This window comes from Rhea pennata, chromosome 1 (assembly GCF_028389875.1).
Source record: "Rhea pennata isolate bPtePen1 chromosome 1, bPtePen1.pri, whole genome shotgun sequence".
Classification (NCBI taxonomy): domain Eukaryota; kingdom Metazoa; phylum Chordata; class Aves; order Rheiformes; family Rheidae; genus Rhea; species Rhea pennata.
In genome coordinates, this window is record NC_084663.1 from 124406625 (window position 1) to 124425729 (window position 19105).

Here is a 19105-nt window from a genome sequence, read left to right on the forward strand (position 1 = left end):
CCCTACACATTACGTAAACAAGTTATAAGCCACTGCTTTATTTTGCCAGTGTTTCACATTTTCAACTAAACCATACAAAACTCGAAGTTCATACTACTTATTCTTGACAGAGATTCACCAATGAGGTGAAATAATCACTCTGACAGTAGTTTCACACAAACTGGTAGAATTTGTAAATCTGTAAATGCAAAACAGACTGTTTATACAGCTCTTCTGTTAACACTGTGATGCAATTACTCCAGAAATAACTTTATGTTGAATGCTTTTAAGCAAGAAATTTCAGAAGATTTTAGTTAGAAAATTAAATACCTGACTGGAAGGTCCAGGAGAGGCAAAAGGTGAAGGACATGGTCCATCTTGCAATGAAAAATGTGCAATAAATACTATAAGTTTTGCAAATGCACCCCTCACTTCGGCACTAGGGCATTCCAGAAGATACTCAGAGAAGCGGTTTGAAACATTAAAAAGGACATTGTGTGCAAACCAAAAGCGAACATTCTTGCTGTGACGAAGAAGAATGCACAATGCATCATACCTGAAACAGAAAATGATATAACTAAGATTATGGCCACACAAGCTCTAATGTTTGGCAAATACATTCTTTTGCAAAATTTGAAGAAAATACATCTTAAAAGGTGAACCACAAACATTTTTGCTTACAAAATGCTTACCATCAAATAAACTATGATTTCTATAGTAGTACTCTCTTATACTCAGAATCACTTATAAAAAAAAATTACATCAAATGCAAAACAATTATTAAACTATAGTGTTTTATTTCTATCACCCCTAACAACCAAGAGAGCATTATGTTCCCTAACCTCCATACTACTACTTGATGAAGGTCCTAAACTGACAGCAATCACTACTTCTGTATTGGAACATGGGAAAAGGGTCAGCAGCAGAGAATGTGTTCAGTGGATTTCATGAGCTGTGTGGGACAGGTAATTAAATATGTAACCTATCAGGAATTTCTATCTTCGTTTACAGTTCACAAAAAATACTTAAATAAAAATAAAATATATGTTTTTAGAGAGGGCTTCTCTGATTTCTGTCATTTCTCCAGCAATATTTGAACTCCTCTAGATTTCTAAAATTATACGGGCACCTTAGCTGCGCTGAAAGTTGCTATTGAAGAAGAATTTGAGGTACAACATTTGCCTTGTATTACAGGACTATTTACTAGTTGCTGGTAAAGCACCAGTAATATCAGATTCTCTCACTAGTTCTGCTAGTAATAACCCTCATTCCTCTCCCACAGACAAAATAAATTAGTTTAGTTTAAAAAGACTGAAATGATGTGGTGCTATTGAGTATCGTTGTGTATTTTGTTATACTACATAGATTTGAGTTACAGGCCCCACAACAACGGATTTAATCACTTTGCTAATGGAGTGTTATGGGTTTTGCACATTTCACAAAAAGCATACACATAAAAACTGCATCATTGTCTTGAAAAAAGGTGAAGTCTGGTGAAAAGGCAAAAAAGGTGACTGATCAAACCACGAGCAATCATTCTGAATTAAATTCAGAAAACATAACTTACGAGTTTTGCTCTGTCACTAGGTTCCATGCCTTTATTTTAAAGGAAGGAAAAAAAAATGTAGATTTAAGCTCCTTTTCAAACTGAATTTTGAAGACGTTCAGATTTGAGTATATTACTACCAGAAGAAACCGAGCTCAGCAGCTTATTTTAATGCTCAGTTTCTTCCAGTATTCTTTGTTCAAGCTTCCTCCCTTTCCCATGTGCATTTTGACCATGTACGGGCAAGTGTGGACACATCAAAACATCTTTTGTTGCCATATTTGTAGAATTGAGATCTTTGAACAGAAATCAAACTTTTAAAACTGTTGTTAGAAGACAATATACCAGTCACTAGCAGGGCCACGGACTATTTTCTTTGTATGAAATCCTGTGGTGAAGAGAAATCTAGCAGCAAGCTGAATACTAATCATAGTTATTTCTTCTGCTTCAGGCAACAGATGATCTTGTCCTAAAGAAAAAATCAAAACATTCAAATGTAGTAAAAGTAAAGACAATTTACTTTAAATAATTTTACTGATTCCAGATAAGCATTTTTTTTGTTTGACAGATTGTGTTCAAATTTTAATACAAAACTTGGTCAGAGCAGCCTTAGCTTAACTTATATCTCATCATGTGAAAATGCAAGTTCTAAAGTAAGAAGTAATGAATGATGAATGTATGGCTGATTTTTTTTAAAGACAACTTTCACCATCTCACTTCTGAAAACTGCCTACAGGTGAAGAGACCACCACTTAAACATTTAACATGATTTAGTACAGAAGCTGAATAAACATTGAAACGATTGTTTATCAAAGCATTTTCTGCCAAATATTCTGGCATGTATCATTAACGAACAGCTCAACAACAGATGTCTAACTACAGAAATCCAGAAAGGCAGGTACATTCAAAGCAGAATGTGCAACATTTTTCTGGCTAGAACATAAATTCTAGACAATACAATCAAAACATTCATTGGAAGAAATTAAACCATAATTATTGCATCCATGTACTAACCTGGAGGAGGATTTAAGTAGACACTATTACAAGTAAGCAACTTCTTTATGAACTGGAAATATTCTAGACTGTACTGCATACGATTATGCATGAATTGCACATTCTGCTTCCGCACACTTCGCTCAATTGCTGATGGCATTTTAATCTGATAGGGTTTAGTGGTGATAGCAAGTTCTGAAATATATTTTATTAGTTCATTGTCTTTGTCTATTGTGTCCATACGTTCATAAAAAAGAATGTAAGCATTCCACCATCTCTTCTGACGTCTGTAGGACATACGCTTCATCATATGATCAAATACTTCTCCCATGTATTCTCCACCAAAACACTGATTTTTCATTTCTTCATCGTCATCCATTTTACATTCTGTTACATCTCCATCATCAAATTTATACCACCGATTTTTCTCACCATCTCCACCATTCCTCTGTATAATATAAGAGTAATAATGTCCACCACTGGCCTGGCCACTGTGCACAAGTACACCAACAAGCCTGTATTTTGTGCTCCCACAGTGTTCATTTTCTGACTGTTCATTTTGTATTATCTGGTTTTCAGGATTTACATCATCTCCTTCCAATTTAGCTACACCTGCCACTGTATAAGGCTCCATGTCCAGCTCTCGTGGAAATTCGAAGTAATCATTGAACTTGATTGCACATTCCCTTTCCCAGTCATAGTCAAATCGTTTTAATTGGATTGCCAGAACTGGAGGCAACTTCTTAATCAACAAGCGTTTCACTGTATCAACCTGGAGAAAAAACAAAACAAAACAAAAAACCACACCACTTTAGCAGTTATTGGTTCTTAAGTTTCCATACTTACTATCCACCAAATTCAAGAGTTACAGGGTAACTTTTTTCCTGAACATGAATTAAAATTGAACTTAATAGAGTTGTAACAATATAGTTGTACACATATTTAATATACAAGGAAACACTACCTTTTTGTTGCATTTTTCACAATGATATGCATTTGCACCTTCCAACAAATCTCCTTTGACATACTGTTCCAAAGAATCAAGAAGGTTTTGGTGATTTCTTATATCTACATTCAGAGTTGTGAAGGATTCCTCGCATTCGTACCTACAAATGCACAGATGTAAGAGAAAGAAGTGTGCTCGACTTACGCTTTTTGGGTGCTAAATAGCACTCTACTGTAAAATTTTTCTTCGGCATTTGATGTCAGCCTCTGGCAAAACGATGTAAGCAATAAAAAGGAAAGTATTCAATAAAGATGAGTGCTCTTAATTATTCTTTTGCCTACCTGACCTGATTAAAATGTTATGTTCCCAAGAACATGAGCAAGAGACTGCCATCACATCTGCCAGAGATGAAATGTCACCTCAGACTCACCACAAATGCAGCTTGATAGAGCTGCATGAACAGCAAAAACAATAACAACCCCCCAAAACAATTCAGTATCCCAAACCCCACAAAGTATTTGTATAACAAAGATCATACTTCTTAATCAACCCAGACTTACAGTCATTTTTAAAGCTTCAGCAAAAACTAAACTGCTCAAGTTCTGCAGATATGAAAAGTGTTGGTATACTTCAGTCTTTCAAATATAAGTATACGGTAAGGAAGTTGGCATTAACCGTACATTTGCATATCTACCTAGCAATATTCACAAGCTTTGAGAACAAAATACCACTCAACACGTAAACAGTTTTCTTCTCATATAATATTAACTTCAAAACAAATACCAACATGTAAAGTCAAGGCTTCCAAACAGAAAATACATATATTTCTTTATGAAATCTCTACTGAGTGATACAGCTTGTAGTTTATACGTTATTCAAGTGCACAGAAGCTGTTCTTGTACAACTTTTCCATGATTTTTTGAACAAGTGAACACTGTAGATCATCCTTAGTTGTTTTCATAAAGCAGAGATTAAATCAAATTATGCATGTCAAAGTAACCTTTTATACTTAACAAGACAAATTGCATGTAGATTAATCCTAAGAACATTCAGCATGACTCCTACCATGCTCCAGAAGTATGAGTTATGAGAAAATTCAATTATAAATTAGATGTAGAATTCACAATAGCACTTAGAAGATCCAATACTGAGAGCTTTCAGAATAGCTATATAGTTTATCTGCTTTCTGAAGAACATCGTTAAACTATGCTTAATCTTAAAATCAGCTATTACATTTCAGTAACAAACTATAACAAAAAAAACGTTTAAAATAATAAATACAGAGCAAGTTGCATAGCAGTATTATTCTAAATTGATATACAGTCAAAAAATTTTTTTCTTCCTTCTGTTATCTTTTTCAAAGCCTGTTCAATCCTTGCTCTGGTATCTCTGATTTTCCTCACTTAGAGGCAATAAACCTAAGGTATGAGTTATGAAGAGAAGCTTTTTTCCAATACATACGCTTTAAGCTAGTAAAACCTCAAAATTTGTAGGGCCTTCTAGTGACTTGGTGTTCTAAAAATATTTCTGAACTTTTTTTTTTTTTTTTTATTGTGGTCTTCATATGATTATATTACAGTGTCTGCACACCACATTTTTCCATCTGCACTAATGGTAGTTATTTTATGAAGATCACAGGAATTATTTACAAGTACCTTAAGTTCTCTGAAAAAATGGTGCAAGTTCTTTCTGAATCTTTTTGCACTTCTTGTTTTAAACGATCTGAAGTGGCCTGACAGACTCTTATCACTCTTAAGTCAGTACAGAAACACAGACAGCAAAGTATTGTACTTCTACAATAATCTGATTTTTTTCATTGCTGACCTTTACTGCCAGCAATTAGATTGATAAACACAAATATTGTATTACAGTTGAAGAAAACAGTTCAGAACAGATTCCAAGAAAGCTTTTATATCTTTCTATCTGAAAAACCCAGATAGTTATCTTTATAAGTCACTTTTCGTACTTATGACTAGCTTTGACTTTCTGTGTTCTGGTATGATCTTCAAACAACAATCCTAGCAATGAACCAGCAATACATAGAGACAATCAGTTAAGACATCTTGGACACAAATGGATTTTTTTTTTTTTTTTTTTAAGTTAAAAAGGTACTACAAATAAATTAGAAAGGTCTATTCCAACATAACCCTATAGTGTCTATTTGTCTCATATGCAATCAAGCAAATGAAAAGTTTTAAATAATAGTGAATAAATTAGTATTTAGAACAAGTTCCACCAAAACAATAATATTCATTTATGTATCAAACAACTTGCAAATTTTGAAAAGTTGTTCATCTACCATACTCCAATACTTTACTCAGCATCAATTTTCTCCTCCCTTGAATACATTCAGGCTAACATTTCTATTAAAAAGTACAGTTGTGCAAATCTAGTAAGGATACAAAAAGAGAGCTAATATTTGAAGAAATGTATGTAACATAAGGAATGAATGGTAACTCAGCTTACTTCCTATCTTTACCTTCTGTCTGTTAGGTATTACAAAAATAAAAAGCCTGAATTCTTTTTACATATCTTACAATATTTCAAATTACTTCCTGGCATATATTTTAACTCATGAAGCAAAGTGTTCCATTTAAGTCCTAATTCATATAAAAGCTCAACCAAAGTTGAAATGTTATCATAATAAAATGAGTTCAGATCAGTGTTTATTCCTGTGCTTCAGTTACTAACTGAAGGACAGAAATACACGGTCAAATTTTAACAAGGAGGTGAAGTCGCAACCGTAATCCCCAGGGATCTGTACTGTTCTAAGAGTCACAAATTATCTGAAAGACGTAGTGAAAGGCTAGGAGATCAAGGGTTAACAACGCAAAATTTAACGCAATAATAAAAAGCCAACTGCTAAAAATTTCTGATGAATAGCAAGATAACGAGAAAGCAGGCAATAAAAATGAGAGGTAAAATTTGATGTCTCTACTGCAAAGTAACACACAGGGAAAAAAAAATCACTCCAGTTTCTATATAACAATGAATTCTGAGTTAGCTACTGCAATTTAGGAAAGACATCTCAAATTTGATTGTGAATAATTCTTTGGAAGTATGAATTCAATAGCAATTAAAAGGTACACATGACATTAGAATTTATAAAGAAAAGTCCAGCATTATGCCATTTTGAATCTTGCTTGTAATTCTGATCACCCACCTCAAAAAGGTTATAGGATAAGTCTAGAGGAGTACAATGTCTAGTTCTATTTTTTCCCTAAGCATTAGTTATTGTCATCATTAAGAAGTTATTAGGCGACAGCTACAGACCAGCAGTTCATCTTTTTTAAAATATAACTCTTGTGAAGCTGCATTTCCAGAGTTCCATATTCAAATTTTAAAATAAGCAGAACACAAATCTTAAGAAAAAGATAAATCAATATATCATTGTCCTCAGTTACAACTTACAGGAGAAGTATGAATGCAGTTTTACTCAGAAACAAAAATTCATACTTTGATCGGCTCCATCCGCATACTACAGATGTAAGACAGAAGACAGCAAAAGCTGTGAGCCATATTCAAGAGCTTTATTCATTGCAATTGGTTCCCAAGATGCTTTCACTTTTAATATGAAAAAATACACCTTTTCCTCCTCTAATCAATACACAACACTTCACATTCAGTCTGTTAAGAAGAGGCAATAATAATAAAATATTTCAAGTCACTTCAGTATAATTTAATGAATGTTAAGTCTGTAGCAAACAGAAGTAGATAGTTAACTGGACAGAACTACATAACTAGATTAACCGAATTAGATAATTAATTATAAATAGATCTCATGCACATTCCTGACTCTTCAGCCACTTTTATAAGGTTGTCCGCTTTACAGCATCTTCATTATTGTCTTATACAAACATGGATTCATTTGTTCTAAGAAAGGAGAATCTTAAACACTTACCGATGTGGGCATCCTTGACAAATCTTCTGATCAGCAAAGGAGCCTCCTAAAACTTTACTTAACATTGCTGGATGGCCCAAAGCTTTTAAAGCTTCATCTAAACTGTCCACCAAAGAATTAAAAAATTCTAAAGCATCATGTTGTTCACGCAGATTTACAGGCTCACCCCAAAGCCTGGGAAAAAAACAAAAAACAAAAAACACACACATTTTTGTCAAATATTTTTTCATTTTGGCCCTCAACACTTTTTTTTTTTTTTTTTTTTTTTTTTTTTTTTTTTTTTTTTAAGTATTTTTCAAGTTACTCATCCCTCCTTCTTACTATGTAAAACTACTGGTTTGTGATGCAGTGTACCAATCAGCACTGTCCTTAACGCTAACCAACTAGTATGTAAAAGTAAGCTTTTGTGTATAACTTAATATTTAATTCAAAAATTTAATATCTAGTTCAAGAACTGCTGGAATTCAAATTTGCCATGTCGCTTCAAATTTTGTTCCAGTAACAGACTTCCAGAGAACAGTGGAAAGGTAGGATAGCAGATACTAAGCTGCACAAGTTCTGTTAATTTACATTTCTTAATATTGCTATCATTTCTTCTACCACAATTCATTTGGTTGTATTTCAGTGTTCCAGTGAATGGATATCAATACTAAAAATTAGTTTCTTATTTACCTAAATTGTTTCCAAAATCCTCTTGGTACATAGTACTGTAGTCTAGAAGCTGCTAAATGACCAAAAATAACTTGAAGATGCCTCAGAACTCCAATATTGTACTCTTTTCTATCTTCTGTTTTACTCAGCGCTGGCTTGTCTTCATACTGATGTGGATAACCAAATACATCATCTCGTGGGTCAACATTGCTCTGAAAAGCAGAAGTGTGTGTACAATTAATTTTGTTAGAATAAATAAGAGATAAAACTAGCTATGAGACAGCTACATATCAAAGGTGTTCCATACTCCTGTCTGAAAAGTCTTCTGTATGTGTTAACTGAGATACAGTGACAGAAATAGTGAATGGTGTTTTTGAGTACAAATCTAAGAGGTGGAATCTGCAAAGCTTACTATTTGGATATTTGAACTCCTTTTCTGACAGTAAGCCTATTCAAATAAGAAATATTACACTGTTGTCTCCACTGCTAACAGTATAGAAAACAAAGTGATTAGCAACTTACAAATTTATAACCTTTCCATGAAATAGAATTGTATTTTAAACAAATTCTACATAATAAAATTCACCTCATTGTCCTGCTTCTCATCCCCAGACATATCATCATCTACATCACTGCCTGTGCCTTCAATTGCAAGGATCCCATTTCTGATGGCTGGAATCATGTATAGCTGTTGAATGACAGAATTCATGTAACACGTAGCACCAGCATTTTTTAATCCTACAAATCCCTTTGGTGGTCGAGGCCCAACAGGTGGTAGATATTCCCATTCAGTAAGCGCTTCACAAGCTAAGAGAGAATAGCAGAAAGCGATTAAAAAACTACTTTATTATCAAACAACTAGAATATCTGTTATGGTGCAGAAGATAATTCCACAAAACTAAATTCAGTGTTAGTTTATATCATACTGCAGTTTAATAAAACAAATATTCCATCACAAAACTTAATTGCTAAAATCAACACAATTCTTACTAATGATAATTTTATCTGTAACCTTAAGAATGCATTATGCCATTTTGATTTATTGCTTAGCTAAAAAGGTGGCTAAGCAAAAATTCAGTATAGTTATGTACCAAAGAAAAGTCTTCCCTCAACGCTAGTAAATTCTTCAGTTGAAGAATTCAAGATCATTTAGTAGTATGAAATGAATTTAGAGTACATAATCAATTTATAACCATTTTACCACCTTACAATCTTTTTCACACTGCAACATTGCAACATTTCACTTTTGCCTCACTCTTCCTTACCAGGCTGGAAAACAGTTTCAGATCACGTTATCTGTATGACCTATGGTAGATTTTTTTCTCCGAGTCTCCTCCCTTAGACCTCTCACATCACTTCAAAGTACATTTATAATCATAGCTTTGTCACACTAGCATGTTGTTCTCTGTTTTTTAAACACAAACAGTTCTGATGTGAAAGCAAAGAGTGCATATGCATGCACATGGATGTTTACAAGATAGCTTTCCTTGGTGCATGAACCACAATAAACGCACAAGTTTTGTTTAATAAATATGTACGCTCTCCTGTTCGACATTTTGTGACGCTCTGGCCTTCCAACACCCTTATTAAATATTTTAATAGAAGGAAACGCCATAAAACCCTTCTAACTGTGAGGGAATAAATATACTGTTCCCTAATATGAGAGGGTGAAGAAAAAGGATGAGGCAGAAGGAAAACTATAGAGTTGTCTTTTTCATTTGTTTAAGATGGAAACAAACAGCAAGGGATTGAAAAATCTCACAGATAAGGCACAAACACTCAAATGACCGACTCAAACTAGTAACTGGGCAAGTAACACTGGTATCATGATAGGCAGTGGGCAATTCTTACTATTGGATACCATTTCTACTTACAATTTTGCTAAACTCTACAAGTTTAAATATTCTGTGAGATCTTCCACATTAGTCTATTTCTCCTGTTAATAGTATAACTAAAACTATGCAACTATCCTATTTAGGGTTGGACAAAATATGTTCCCATTACTTTGTTTTTAAAAAAGTCTTGGGTGCATTGGGTAACATGATCTTTGCATCAAGTATGTACCTTTTACCATCCCTGTGAAAATCAGCCCAAATTTCATTTGACCATAAGTTTTGAAACACTAACTTGGGTATACTTTTGTACATACTGCAATTGCTATAGTCCTTCTCCAGGGACAAAGAGAAAGTTCTTAAAATGCATGGCTGGCCTTAGTCCAAGACTAAAATTGAGAGAGAAAGAGCTATGACAAGCAGACAAGAAGTACAGAGTTAAAAAGGGAAACAAGACAGCAAAAGTGTGCCTGTGTATGGATGACGATGACAAATTTGGTGAGCAATGAAGAGTCTGGAACTAGAACTAAGCACCTGATGAGGTGCTGGATCCAGTCAGGCAGAATCTGAAACAATGAAACAGAGGCAGAATACTCAGACAATATGAAGTGCCTGCAAGCTGGCAGGGACAAAGAGGAATAGCCAGCGATCAGGATAGGAAGAGTCAGGTAACGTGATCTGCTGAAGCTGGAACTTGCAAGCAATCATGTAGTACAAGTTGGCATGTTAACTGCATAAAGAAGGCCAAATAAAGGCCACACTAACAAATATTTCTTACTTTCATTGGCCTGATTTTGCAACCTTAAAAGCAACTAAAGACAAACTAATCCCACGCCCAGTATCTAGATTAGCTAATAACAAAATTTATACATAACATAGACATTAAACAAATAGAAAAGAAATGGGTAAAAATATTACATACTAGTGATTGCTGTACCTATGTAATACATCTCAGTCAAGGTGTCTACTATCTGTTTGAGATTTCGGACACATCCCACTGCTAATGCAACCAGTAGCTCAAAGCCAGCATTAATAGTAGCTGGTGAACTACAGACTGGTATGGCCTGCTCAGCAGGCAATTCTCCATTTCTCATGTATTGTAAATAAACATTGGACGCAGGAAAGATGAAATCATCTATCAACTCCTGAAAGAGACAAAAGAAAATATATTACTTGTTAACATAAAAATGATTGCTATTTTAGAACAGACTTGAAATTATTGCATGAATAAATGTCTGAAAATTGAATGAATCCTTAAAAATCCCAGGAATTAGAACTAGGACTGCTCTGAGCTTTTAAATTTCAGATACAGTAATTCTATTATATCCTCCCCCCCAAAAAAATTTGAGTATAAATCTGTAATTTTCTTAATTAGTAAAAATTAAAAATCATGCCAAACGAGTATTATCTGCAAAGCCCTTTATCAATTAATGCTGAACACACATTGCGAAGATACAAAGGAAACACTACTGGTATTAAAAGAGACACTCAAATGTCAAGTATTTGTTTAAACCTACCATAGGCACTAATAACACTAAGGAAGAACATGCGTATGCGTGTGTGTGGAGGCGGGGATAGGTGTGGCACAGAAAGAGGTGAAGAATATGGGATAAGAAAAGAAAGTAGTCCTATACAGGACTATCATGTATTTAGCTTGCTATTCTTGTGCAATGTCTTGGTGTAACAGTTTGCTAGCTCATAGCAAGTTCAAACATACTGGTTCTGAAGAACCAGAACAATAAACACTCTTACAAAAGAAGGGGTTTTTTTTAATTATTATTTTTTTAAAAAAAACTTTATACTTCAATTAGAAGCCCTTGTCAAACAGTTAGGTTGGTATCTTCTGTGGTTTCAGATCACAAAATATGAAGCAAAGGCCAAAAAACATCACAAGTCAGAAAATTTGCACTTACTTTAATAAGATTAGCACCTCCTTTTTCACAACCAATATGGTATTTCTTTTCAGGTGTCTGGAATGCTAACAACTCTTTTGTTACTCCAAGGTGACCCTCTAAGATAGTTTCTTCAACACCTGTTTCCCCTGTTCTTTTTACTTCATCCTATCATTTAAAAGAAATTTAGGATACTCTAAATGACATACATTAAGAAAGCTTACAACTACACTTTAAAACAACAAGAACAACAAGCTTATCAGAAATAAACTGATTTTAAAACTTACCCTAATCCTTTTAAGCCAGTCAATTTCATTATTGAGAAGAACTTCAGCATTGGGTACATTAATATTACTGTTGTAAGCATAGTTAAGAAGATGTCTTAAGAGAGTGAAGTAGTCTCCAGAATGCTTAGCTCTCTCTCTTGCAGTACTCTATGTAAACAAAAAAATACAAATAATTTGTAATTCATACATATTTCTGTTTATAGTGCAATGTAAACATATTTCCTAAACTGACAGGGAATAGTAAAGGAGAGAAAGGGTGGTGGGGGGAAGCAGCAAGATTTTTTTCAGTCTTTTGGAGGTTGAACAATTGTATTTAACTGTTATTTTAAAAAAAAAAAAATTAAACACCAGGGCTTTCTATACCTGAAATGGGAAAGAACAGTAAGTATGCAGAATTCAAAAGCCCTTGCAGGTCTAGTAAAATAAGGCAATAACTGCACTTCTCGAAAGTACAGATATCTCCATCTAATCTACTAATGATATATATTTTTACTTTAAGGTTTGCGTTCACTGAAAATCAAATGCATATATTGAAGTTTATCACATTCTTATCAGAACATGCATAAAAGAACCCCCTCACATTCAAACTGACACTGACTGTGCTGCCATGATATGTTAAAAGGAATTCATACTTTAGTAATTGTTAATAACAATTTGCCTGTTCTTGTAAATATTGTGTCTTACTACTTTTTACAGAACTTTACACTGTACTGAAAGCCTTTCCCTCTAGACACTTACCCCTAGAACAGTAAACAGCAGGGTTATGAAGAAAAGGAGAGGTCTCTGTCCCATACAACACCTGGTAGCCATTAAAAAGAATTGCTCCTGCGCCATCTGACGAACAGTTCTGAAAACCATTTAATAAAGAACATTACACGCAATCTCCCCATCTAAAAGGATACTAAAAAACCTTGAAAAATGTGCTTATCTGTTATTATTATGCAGTTTTAGAAAAATGGCAGTAAATAATATGTAAGAAATGGAGATAGTTTAATTCTTCGCTGCTTATCATTTGTTTCTCTTCATAGAGCCACTTGCATGGAAATTTTAGAAATGTGAATTATTATTACGTAATACGTTCCACAAACAAACAGGAACTCATTAGCACCTAGCCACAACCCTGCACAACTGTCGGGCAATATTTTACAGCTCAACATGTAATTTGAAACTCTAAATAAATGTTTATTTTTTTTAATCACTTACAAATTATATCTAAAAAAACAAGACAGTCCCAATAAAAATACTTTTCCATATCACTAAAGCAATTTGCTGAGCATCTCTGAAGTGACCAAAATCTATCATTAGGAAGAATCAGAGAAGAAAAGTCCCCTGAATATTCAAGTGCCTAGAATTAAAGTTGAGGGAAATTTTTCATTTTAGAACTTAATCTGTCCAGTTCTTTTGCACTGGAAATGGAAATCTTAAGGGAAAAAGGTATAAGGCAAAATCTATTCTTAAAAGTCGTATCTTAATTGTATTAATATTGTATCTTGTGAAAACTGCTTGAAACAATTCTGTTTGGAGGGGAAAAATTAATGTTTCTACATATAAGAAACTAAATTTTAGATTCTATTTGGTATGGTTGTCACTATTCTGTCTACAGGGTCACTATGGAAGGTACATGTAAGAATCTCATTTCCTTGAGAGTACCTTCAAGTATGGCTAATTGTGCTTCTAAGACACATAAGAACAACTTTATTGGATAAAAGCAAAGATGCACCTAGCCTCGCATCCTGTCCCTAATATACATCTAGAAAAGAGCACAGAAGAGGGAAGCATGTAGCCTTATTTCTCCCAAGCTTTCTCTCAGTTTCTAACAATTTGCACTTCAGCAAGACTACCAAAAGCCTCATTTAATAGTGCTTATTGGACAAATTCATGAAAGAATTCCCCAAACTATTTCCAAACTGAAGGTGTACCTGGCTTAAATATTATGCCCAGTAAGAACTCACACTATGAAAGGAAGTGAGGGGGGAAAGGAAAAAAAAAAAAAAACACACACAAACTATTCTCTATTTGTTCTCCCTTTGCTACTTCTGATTTTAAAGGTCTCTCTGGTATTCTCCTCCTACCATTTATCTCTCTTCCAATACAAAGTGCTCCAAGCTATTCAGCTGTTCCTCAGATGGAAGTCATTTCAGAGCTTTGATCTCCCTTGTCGCCCTTTTCTGATCTTTGCAAGTTGTACATTACTTTGAGTTGTAGAAGACTTTGGGATGAAGGGAGCCTGTTTTGTTCTTAATAATATGTAACATTCTATGGAATATAACTGCTGAGCTGATGTTTTCATAAAGCTTCTTACAGGAATTTCTTTTAAGGCACAAGCCTTTAGCTGCTTGAACACATTGCATGGATACTCTTCAGGTTCAGGCACTTAAAGACAGAATGAAATAAAAGAAAGATGGTATTTCCCTAAAGTGAGAAATACAACGGAAGAAACACATACTTCATACAATTATGTCTCTAAAGTGTATGTATTACTTGAACAAAAGCATTGTATTTTTGTGAGGCTGTAAGAATTTGCTACTTCACAGGAGTATTCCAGTTCTCTTAAGGAACAATGGGAGGGATTCAGATGCCTCAACACAGGGATCTAGTGCCATTTTAGACACCAGGACAGCTGCAAAAAGCTGGCAGATAGGAGAAGATGCATGACAAACTCATGCTCATCTGCAACGGCAGCTAGTGGCCAAATACCTCCATTAAGGTATCCCGGATCTCATCCCACTGACAGCTCCAAGATGCCTATTTCTGATTAGTTAACATAATAGAAATCAGGCTGTTCAATGGGTTTAAGTGCCACGGGTTTAACTGCCACCGCTTTTCATCGGCAGTAATAAATTCTTTCTTCACTTGGTTTTTCGGACATGCATCTTTGACATCGCCAGTCAACACTTTGGGGCTATCAGTGGAGCACTTCCGGGTCCCAGGACTATTTAGGACTACATTCAGTTGTCTGCTGTTTACTAAGACAGTCTTACATTCTGTATTCTTGACTTAAAACATTTACCTTTATGAGACCAAATGACTTTATACATGAACTTATACATGAGCTTATACATGAGCTGCTCTAGTATTTAGTTGTAACATTTGGTGTTCTGTTTCTCAGTTTGTGTGCATAGCAGACATGCTATGATGAAACCTGCAAAAGTCCTGTATAATTTTAACTTCTGAAAGGAAAAACAAACAAACAATCTTTTCCCAAAAGATCATATTTGCAAGATCTGAACTTGATCATCTCTCCCCTGTTTTGTATGCTGCACCAATAACATTTGCTCTCATGATTTTGCTCAGATTGTTCTCCGATTGTGGTAGAAGATAAGGAAACAGCAGTTAAAATTGGAAGGGTAACTGGACTGGGTCTGATGCTTCCTAAGCCTTCTCTGCACTGCAGAAACTCATTTGTTTCCATATTAACTCATAAAAGTAACATTTCTTTAGCTTGGATCAACTACACAACCTTCATTTTCAGAAATGTTTTCTGCCTTCTACTGATGAAATTATTCTAACCAATCGATCATTTAATAATGGACAATACTGCTGCATTCCTAGTGAGACTACCATGTATATCGCTAGTTTTATAAATATATGAGGGGAAAAAAGGGCTCAGTTGTTAACTTTTTGTACGGACAAATACAATCCACTTTTCCATAGAATAAATTCAGCTCACTTCCCATTCTGGGGAAGAAAGCAAGCAAAGATATAGGGCTTAGCAGCAGTCTACTTGAATAAGAGAATCCCTTGAAAAATTTTATTTCCTCTGAAAACAACAAACAAAAGCCATCCACTAATGCTACTACATTTTTTTTTTCCAAAGCACAAAAAGCTAAAAAAAAAAAAAAAAAAAAAACAAGGAAACCTGAGGAATGAATCTACTGCTGTTCAACATACTTTGGCTATCATGACAATAAAACATGCGGAAAGAGAAGCCCCAACTTGGAGGTAAACTTATTTTTCTCCAGTATTATAGGATGGAAAGTTTAACAGTCAGCTATTCACCAGGCACAACAGTACAAAATAACTGGGAGTCAAATTCTAGTCAACAAAATTCAAACCAGCAAGAAGATTCACCATTAGGAGAGACTGGCAAAGTCATGACTGTTTTTCCCGCATCTGTAGATAAAGATTCTAGGCCTTGCTAAAGAGACTTTCAAGTTCAGTCACAAAGTCTAGTAGATGCAACAGACTGAATACAGTGTGAGATGAATCATCAGAGATAAACTGTTCACGATTTATAGATGTTAAAGTTTCTAGTTTGAACCAATAGCTCACTCCCTTACAGAAATATGACCAAAACAGGAAAATCATCACAAAAAGCTTCTGCAGTTTTCAAAGACTGAAAGAGTAAGAATGCTTGTCTTTGATGTAGGTTTGTCATTGACACTATTTTATGTTTGTAAAACCAAAACACTGCTTTTTTTGCTAGTAACATTTTGATACTTTACTTCACCTTGCAAATGTAAAACTTTAAATATTAGGAGTAAGTTAATTTCGTGATTAGCACAGTAAAATACACCTCATTCTGTATACAGGGGGGTTTTAATCATTAACACAGCTGACAATTATTTTGTGAGCTCTTGCAGCAAAAGGAGGTCTTATTTTAGTAGGGAAATATCACAAAAAAGATTCATAGTAAAAGAATATCCCTGTATTTGCCTCTCAGTTACTCTCGAGGTCAAAATCCCAACCAATTAAATCAAACTAGTGAAAGTAATAGCAAATAAGAAGCCTTTAAACCAGACACCTGATAAGTACTAGCAGAGGAGAGGAAAAAAAAAATTACCAACCTTCCATATAAAGTGGTAAAGTGACAAGAACCTCAACTTGTGATATCCTAGTCACAGCTTAAAGAATGGCTTTTAAGATCATTTCATGAGAGACTGGTATCATATTAGAAGCAGCTTCAAAAGCTTCAGTGGTGTCATATTGACAATAAATGAACAAGCAGATTACACAGATTTGACCACTGTATCATCATTAAATTCTTCAGTAATGTTTGCTCAAAGTATTTCTTTATCACCTGCAAACTAAGCCTAAAAGTTGTTCACAGAAATCCATGCACAAAGAAAAAATGCCTACAAAATCCTGATGCCAAACAAAAACTAAGATATAAACAAATGCTAGTTTTGAGAAATTATAAATTTTGAGAACTTGAAAAACATTACTGTTTAAATTTAAAATACTCCTGGAACAACAGTGGACATTTCTGATAAAACTATCACTAAATCTTTAGTAATAGTTTTACACATTTGTACTCCGGTAACTTCAAATTTAATAACAACATGCAAAAATCTTCTGCTTGGATGATTGGATATTTCACGTTACAATTTCAAATGGCCTAAAAGCCACAAGATATGCATCATATAGGCACTGTAAAAAAGCCGAACTCCAGGGATAGCTTCAGCTGGAGATAATAAGAGGTCCCTGAACTACACTGCAGCATAATGAGACCATACTCTTGGCAGCTCCTGTTAGCTTGTCCTCTCCCCTTCCAACACACCTAGAGGTTCCACAAGACACTCCTCCTGCCAACCATGACAGTCCCAGTGTGACAGCTCTAGGTAAAACATGAGTCAAATGAAGATCAAGAACCACAAGCTGATATACTTGACCAGAGTATTAGCAGAGAATCACTCTGATGTAAGAAAACCAGAGGACTACATCTTAACTTCCCATCTCCTCACACTGCCAGCACTGTATCTTGCCTTTACTTATCAGAAGGAGAAAATATAGTTATGGTAAAGTTCTACTATAATTCAGTCACTTAAATATTCTAATAGATCAAGTACTTGCATAATTTCTGGAAAATACAGAGCACCTCATGTTTTATTCTATATAAATTACTCTGAAGACAAATAGCACATTATCAGCTGTCCAAGCAGTTTGATAACGTGCTTCTTGTAAGTATATAGAAGGTAGGAGTGAAAAAGCTACCACCTTAGGATAGGTATCCAAGTTGCACAATTATATTGCTAAGTAATAAATTAAGACAATTGCAAGTGACAATTTATCATAAAAATCTGTAATACACAAAATATCAGAATTGCCCAAAGCCTATCAGTAGTTTAGCACACGTTCATTGCGTCGATTTTGAACAGACTCAGTTCAAAAGAAAAATATTAAAATAAGAAATCACTGTACTATATTTAGGCTTAATATTCATTCTGAACTGTAAAACAATACATGTGACATAAAAACAAAAACTTACTTGCTGTGACAGTGCAATAACAAATCAATGATAAATGTCTGCCATGCCTTTTCTTTACTGAGTGCATCCAGTGCTGTTGGAATCAAAGCAAAACACAGGGTCATCACCTCCAATGCTTCACAGCAGACTTGTTCATCTTCTATATCTGGTTCGTTTCCTGCATTTGTCTGTGAAAATAAGATAGCATAAAGTGGGTATGTAGAAAACACTAGAGAACCCAATCAGCTTCCAGGTTAATTCTAAATACAAACACAAACCAAGAATTTGTATATTCAGTGATTAATGCCACATATTTTTATGTACTATACTCAAATTTCTAGTACTCTGTCTCTCAAAGCTCAGAGTACCAACTTAAGATGCCCTAAGTTAAATGGGAAGATTGTAGGAAAAAGTTACATGATTCAGTATTGTTGCTAAATATATTTTATATATATATATATATACACATATATATACACACACACACATATATATACACACATATATATACACGTGTGTGTGTGTGTGTATGTGTGTGTGTGTGTGTGTGTGTGTGTGTGTGTGTGTGTATAAAAACAGGATGTTTTCCTGTTCTGCTCAGAATCTACAGTTTCAAGCTACGAAAATAGATACCTTTTCAGCAGAGCAAGGCTATAGTGCTGTACAAGTCCTCAAGAAATTTAGTTTTACAAATTTTGATATTCTGACCAACTTGACCATCGTCATCTTAACATTGCTAGAATTTGCTCAGCACTATTTTTCAAAAATGTGAAAGAGCTGAATTTCAAATGGAGTTGCTCCAACGACTTTTGAAATATGAAAAGAGAACATTTCTAATTAGAGCATTAATTATTCTTTCCATTAAACACTTGAATCAAATGAGTTGATTTC

General features: G+C 34.4%; 1 protein-coding gene across 3 annotated transcripts in view; it reads right to left on the reverse strand.

The window, feature by feature from the left end:
- Positions 1–19105, reverse strand: part of USP9X (ubiquitin specific peptidase 9 X-linked) — a 104788-nt gene that overhangs the window by 14074 nt on the left and 71609 nt on the right. For 2 of the 3 annotated variants that reach the window (XM_062599694.1, XM_062599712.1), the window contains exons 26-37: positions 18236–18402; positions 12766–12874; positions 12028–12174; positions 11762–11908; positions 10771–10993; positions 8603–8823; positions 8038–8228; positions 7366–7539; positions 3483–3624; positions 2540–3290; positions 1871–1994; positions 310–535 (exon numbers count right to left, since the gene is read on the reverse strand). In XM_062599694.1, the coding sequence (XP_062455678.1) occupies positions 310–535; positions 1871–1994; positions 2540–3290; positions 3483–3624; positions 7366–7539; positions 8038–8228; positions 8603–8823; positions 10771–10993; positions 11762–11908; positions 12028–12174; positions 12766–12874; positions 18236–18402 (2622 nt within the window). The remainder of the gene's footprint in view (positions 1–309; positions 536–1870; positions 1995–2539; positions 3291–3482; positions 3625–7365; positions 7540–8037; positions 8229–8602; positions 8824–10770; positions 10994–11761; positions 11909–12027; positions 12175–12765; positions 12875–18235; positions 18403–19105) is intronic. The other variant, XM_062599702.1, reaches the window with a different exon arrangement.